General features: G+C 33.4%; 1 protein-coding gene across 1 annotated transcript in view; it reads right to left on the minus strand.

Moving 5' to 3' along the window:
• The window catches only part of Mob4 (MOB kinase activator 4), a 42,541-nt gene extending 37,627 nt beyond the window's left edge, over positions 1–4,914 (minus strand). Inside the window, exon 1 of the mRNA XM_067267422.1 lies at positions 4,722–4,914. Within this exon, the coding sequence (XP_067123523.1) occupies positions 4,722–4,781 (60 nt within the window). The 5' untranslated portion in view covers positions 4,782–4,914. The remainder of the gene's footprint in view (positions 1–4,721) is intronic.
• Positions 4,915–6,695: the final 1,781 nt, after the last annotated feature.

Here is a 6,695-nt window from a genome sequence, read left to right on the forward strand (position 1 = left end):
TTGTCAAAGACAATATCTCTGAAGATTCCAATCTTTCTTCCAACCAAAACTCTGTATCCTTTTATATTTTGATCATACCCTACAAAGATTCTTTCCTTGCTCTTTGGGTCTAATTTTTGTCTTCTACTTCAGGAATATGTATGAAACATCTGGAGCCAAATACACACAAATGATTAATGCAGATTCTCTTTCCTGTTACTACTTCAATTGGGATTCTGTTTGTGACATTGCTTTTTCCTGTCAAATTTATGACATGAACTGCTGTATGTATTGCTTCAGCCCACAAGTTTTTGTCAAGTCCTGTTGCATACAGCATGGATCTTGCTAGCTCAACTACTGTTCTATTATCTCTTTCTATTTTTCCATTTTGTTCAGGAGAATATCCTACTGTTGTCTGATGACAGATGCCCTTACCCTCTAAGTAATTGGACAATTTTTAATTCACAAATTCACATCATTTAACAGTACTAATGAAATCAAACACCTTAGTATTTCCAGCAACAAATTAAATTTAATAAAATAAGAACATTTAATAAAATAAGAATGTTCTTATTTTATTAAATTTACTAAGGTGGAAATGGAAATACTAAGGTGTTTGATTTCATTTTTACGTTTATATTCCAGTAAGTTATTCTATTATTTTAACAGTACTAATAGCTGTTTTTTCTGTTTGATTCTCCATATATGCTATGAAGTTCTTTACTTGGTCAGGTGATGTTTCTTTTGCCTTTAGTGTTTTTACAGCTCAAAAATTTGAGAAATCATCTTTGAACAGGATGTAGTATTTGGAGCCACCTATAGAACTAATTTCCATTGGTCCTTCACATGAATTAATTCTCCTATTTCTTGAGTGACAGTTTCACTTTTGCTAAAAGGTAACTTATGAACTTTTCCCATCATGTAGCCTTTACAGATATTATCTTCACATTTATTAGTCACCTCAATTCCCATTCGCTTTAATACATCTTTTACATGTCTTTTATTCTGATGTGCCAATCTTTCGTGCCACAGTTGAAAAGGGTCAATGGCACTCACTACATGTACTTCTCCCTCTTGGATTATTACAGTCATAAGCATGCGGTACAGTCTTCCAACTTTTAAACCTTTATCCACAATTTGTCTGTTTCTTCTTAGAAGACATTTTTCATTATCAGATTCATAAGTGAGTCCTTTCTCAACTAATGTTGTGATAGAGAGTAAATTTCTTCCACATTTGGGTACATGAAGAACTCTTTTTAGCTCTCAAAAATTTTAGCTGTTGAAAATTTCTTCCAGTCGAATCAACCACATTTTACAAGGAAGGAATTGGTAAACTGCCAGGAAGATGGGAGTAGGTCATATATAATAGTGGCAAATACATAATAAATTAATATAATTTTGTTATTTAATGAAAGCAAAATAAATGTCTGATGAAAAAAAACTAGTGTTGCAACGAATATTCGGCTAGGAGTGTGGCCGAGTAGCCGAATATTCAGCCAAACTATTCGGCTTGATTAACGCACGTACGAAAATTGGCGCGCAAACCGCATTATGGCATGGATTGCTCTCTATTGACCTGCTCTCTATTGACCTACTGTCACTACGCTTCGCCAATCGCATTAATTCTTGACAGTTGTAGCGGACAGACATGAGTGTCATGGCAGTATGTGATAAGTGATGATATCAAATGTGGATAACAATGAAATGACCTACACGTGTAAATAACAAAAAAGAACAGAGAAGGACCGCAAAGTGAAAATGAGAAAATAAATATTAAATTGAGTTGATAACATAATCAAACAAGTTGAGGCAGCTTATTGATGAAAAATTCACAGCCGTCAATGCCAAATAATTGTTCTCATAGACTTCAGAAAGCTAAATGCTTGTAATGAAAGTCACTTAGCATGCACAGGCAAAAGCCTGGGGCCGTTCAGGCTACCTAGCTGTCTTAAATCTGTGAAATCATAACGGTGACTTATACCGATGTCTTATCTGTCTCTTTTCTCCATTATAACCAGGCTATGAGTCATGTAACTGTAAAATGGGAAATCTACGACAGAAAAGTGACAAATCAAAAGTATTGTGTGCACACATTATGATGTATGCATAGGCATACTGGACAAGAGCAATAGAGGAAAGAGAAAGGGAAGAGCAAAGATGAGCACTTAAAAAGAAGGATAGGCAGGGTCAGACCCTCAGATGTATGATGATTCTCAAACGAATAGGTGTGTACATGTGCTGATCTTTGTAATTATAAATTGTGAATACATGTGACTAATATTATTTTGTTTTTCATTTTGTGCAGGTTATAAGTTATAACTAATATAAACAAACAACACTAACCCGATAACATTAAATCTAAATACCAAAATGATTAATTTACTGTGTTTTGTTATTTCTTACTCCTGTTTTTAGGTATTCAGCCGAATAGAATAGGCCAAATACCAAATAGTAACCAAATATTCATTTCATAACTAATAAAAACAGTAAACAGAGTTTTTATCTTTACTATCTATTTTTTTTCTTATTGGATCATTCAGAAATTTGTGAAATTTCAAACCTGGACATTTTTTATTATTGGCATTACACCAAGACACAATAATTAACTGGCATTTCAATAATATCTAAATAAGTAAAAAAACTTTTAAACAATGTAAACACAGTATAACTAATGAAACAGGAAGCTATGTATCCATACACCCAATAATAGTGCCACATATTGGTTTTGAAAAGTACACACCCTATTGCTGCATGATGTATAACACCACTTTTCAAATAGAACAAGATGATGTAAATGACTAGCTGAATGTGGATAGCTTGGATTTGGGATATGAAATTTTGAACAACAATGAAATAATAGAATGAGTAATGAACTAGAACAAACAATGAAGAAGCAGATAAAGATGATATCATCATCAAAATGCATCTAATGATACAAACAGCAAAATGGGAGGGAAATTCCAAACTTATTCACAATGTGGCATGTGCTTAACTTAGTAATCAAAGGAATGCAAAAAAAACATGCGGTTTTCTAAAATGTAATATGCACACACATATAAAGACAAAAGAGCATTTTTTTTAACATTCTGGCAAGATTTAAAGTATGTAAGGTATTTTTTTAAGTTACCTTACATATAAATCAAGATAAAATGTTTTCAAAAAGTTTTTGTAAAAAATAGATTATAAGTTACATATTGCATTAATTAAAACTACAAAAGTATTTCAAAATGTGTTTTAATTATAGTTCCTAGAGTTTTCTATAATTGATCAATTTCCATAATTTATCACCGGTCCTGGACATGATGAATTATCCAGTTTGGTTAATGTTACCTATGGTAGCAAACATGGCGGCTCGTCACTGAAACAGTGGGGATGCATGTTCTAACCTAACTTCACCTAGTCTAATAAATTACCATAATTATTACCAACCAAATTATTAGAATAGGGGTAATTTATTAAAATAGGTTAGGTTAGAACGTGCATCTCCACTGTTTCAGAGACAAGCCGCCATGTTCACTACCATAGGTAACATTAACCTCACGTTTTGTTTGTATATATGTACAAGAGCAGAAGAGTTATAGGAGTCATATTACTGCATGCAGGATGAGGTATTTAAGAAGAATGTGAGGTATAACAAGGAGAGACTACGTGAGAAATGAACAAGTGCTGGAAGAGAATGTGATCGAAAAGGCAGAGGAATCAACCCTACAATGGTTACCATGTTGACAGAATGAAAGAACTGTTGAAGAGTATACATGGGGAGAATGGATGGAAAGCACAGCTGGGAAAGGCTGAGAAAATCTTGGTTGGAACAAGTGGAAGAGTATCTGAAAGAACATAAGGTGTTGTGTCAGAAAGAAAATGAAGAAATGTGCATGTGTGTCTGAAGCAAAGAAGTACAGGAGGTAGAAGCAAGTCTGTACAGGAAGGTGTGGGGAAAATTGCTGAGAAGAAAGCTTGTAAGATTCTAGTCTCCTTTTGCCTACTGCTCACCATTTTTTGGATTAAGTGTATTATTCCCATGCAAATGCCCATAGTGAGTGACACCTTTAAGTTGTTTTGCAATATCAATACCGAGAGTTGCAGAATAAAAGCAAGCAAAGGCACACAACAATTAATTTGTGCAATTTTATTATACAACATCCACCCATAACCCAAATTGTAAATTTAGTAAGCAGTGACAACACACTGTCCTAAAACCCCTCCCCATCCCTTGTCATAGATTGTCACATTTCTTAATTCCCCCTGCCCCTTCGGGCATGACATCGTTTATGGACAACATCAAACAGATGACAATCAATACCTTGTAAAAATGTTATTAACTTTTCTTTCACAATTTATATATTGCTTTTTTTAGCCATAATTATTCCAAAAAAACATTCATCCATTAAAAAGATATTCTAGTATGTCAAAAATATAAAAGAAACCAAACGAATACAATAACTCAAAAGGTCTTGACTGTCAAAATGACAGTCTAAGTTGATCACTCTAGCAATAAGTTAACTAACGTCAAAACTTCTAACTAGAACTAATTATGGTACATTAATCGCATAATTACCACCATCAATACCACATTAACCCATTGTTCAATTGTATTTTTCCGTTTTTAACTCTATTCGTAATTTTATCGATTTAATTTCATTTTATTAAGGTAAAATTGCAAACAGATAGCATTTGCCGATGTACTTCTACGAAATAAAGAAACGCCAGTATTTATGATTTACGAGGAAATTATTAAGTACCTCGGCTTTCGTTCCCGGCCTGTTACGCCTCAAAATATTAGTTCCATCGGCCATCTTCATGTTGAATAAACTTTGTATGATATCCGACGACACAGAAAGCAAATCGCAAGTTGTTGATAAATAACCGACGACACCGATACCAATTGCCAACTTGTCAAATAAGTCAAATTCACTCGCTCGTTCGTCGTGAAAAACGTCAAACGTACGCCAAAAATGAATTTGTTTGTATACGCATATTTTGCTTTCCGAAATAGTAATTTCCCTTCTTAGTGTACGTAGTTTATTTTTATAGATAAGAATATCTATAAAAATCCGAGTACACAGAAACGCTGTTTTATATCGATTGAAGATCAAGAAAAAATAATCAGAACATGAACATCCTAATTGAAAACTAAATATTCTAATAGAAAATTTATCTCAGAAAAAACATTTTTATTAAATAATTACTATGTTATGGCATGGCCAGCCGGATGGCGCAGGTAGGTTGCTAATTTTCAGAATAAATTCCAAATTCAGTTTGAAAAAAAAAAAAAAACTTGAAAAAACTGATGAGCAAAAGAAAACCTAAAATCAACCTTGATAACATTTTTTCTTCTCATAACGATGACGACGACGATGATGAGACAGTCGGGTGACCGAGGCCTTAGCCTATGGCTCTGGAGATCCGAGAATGAGTTTGGAGGAGTAACCCCAGGAATTTTTCATGGCGGTCCGTTCCGGATATATCAAGCATCCGCCTCTTATCACCCTTCCGCCCCTGAGAGCCTGGCTAAGACATACAAAAACAGACGTAAACAAGCGAGAATACAAACAATGCGGATTACAATTATGGTCCTACTTCTTATGAGGAAAACTCATCAGAAGTAGGGAAGAGCTAATAAATACAACTCCTTATTCATTTATCGTAACATTTCCAAACAATTTTTAAAAAATAGCTGAAATTCCGAACAAATGGCAACTGTAAACATAAGGGTGGCGATTGTAATTAAAGAACTTGTGGCGCTATGTTACTGGAAATGGTTCCGAACTGACCCGATATGAAAGTATAAGCATTTTGGTTTAACAAAATCGTTTACGAAGATATAAAATGAAATTAAAACACCTATCGCCCTTTTTATGCCTTTTTGAAAATATAATTTTTGATATAATTAAATATAGTGAAGATGTGGGATTAATTGTCAACGCTATAACATTTGATATGGGATCTATAAATCAGGCAATGTGGAAAGCCTTTGGCATTGTTAGTGGAAAATTCAGTAAATGTGTATATTATATCCCACATCCTTATCGTTCAGAAGAAACCATTGAGATTATTGCTGATCCAGAGCATCTTTTTAAAAATATTTATTTTTGTAATGTTATACTGTACATATTTTATGTTTTTTTTTTGAAGTTTAAAAAATAAACTCAAATTTTTTTATTTGTTCAAATCTTTATTATTTATATTTCTACGCAAAGAAAAATGATAATACGAAGTAAATGAAAACCATAATTTCTTTTATAATTTTAAAAATAAATGACATTAGCAAGGTTGAGGCCGAAGTTTTAAACGCGAAAATGTCGAGCATGATTCCTCCGACTTTCCAAAACACCATTGGTGTTTGGAAAGTCGGAGGAATCATGTTCTAGGCTTACAAGAACATGATTCCTCATAAAACTTCTAGGCTTACAAGAAAGCGGCACCGAACGTCCGACGTACACGTTTTCTCGTTTAAAACTTCGGCCTCAACCTCGCTATTAGTTTGCTTGGTGAACGACGACGGTATATATACCTTTGTTCTCCGAGACGTTTCGTATAATTTTATCACGTTTATTTAATCTAATTTTAGAGCACAACATAAAACAACTTTAATTATTAACATTCGGAATATTAAAAAAAAAAAAAAGAGAGAGAGAGAGAGAATTGGCTCGTCACTTATTAACGAAAGTAATAAATATAATTTATGTATTGATGTAAGTATATAAATCTACTGT

Source organism: Centruroides vittatus, unplaced genomic scaffold (assembly GCF_030686945.1).
Source record: "Centruroides vittatus isolate TY-2023 unplaced genomic scaffold, ASM3068694v2 contig_301, whole genome shotgun sequence".
NCBI classification, from domain to species: domain Eukaryota; kingdom Metazoa; phylum Arthropoda; class Arachnida; order Scorpiones; family Buthidae; genus Centruroides; species Centruroides vittatus.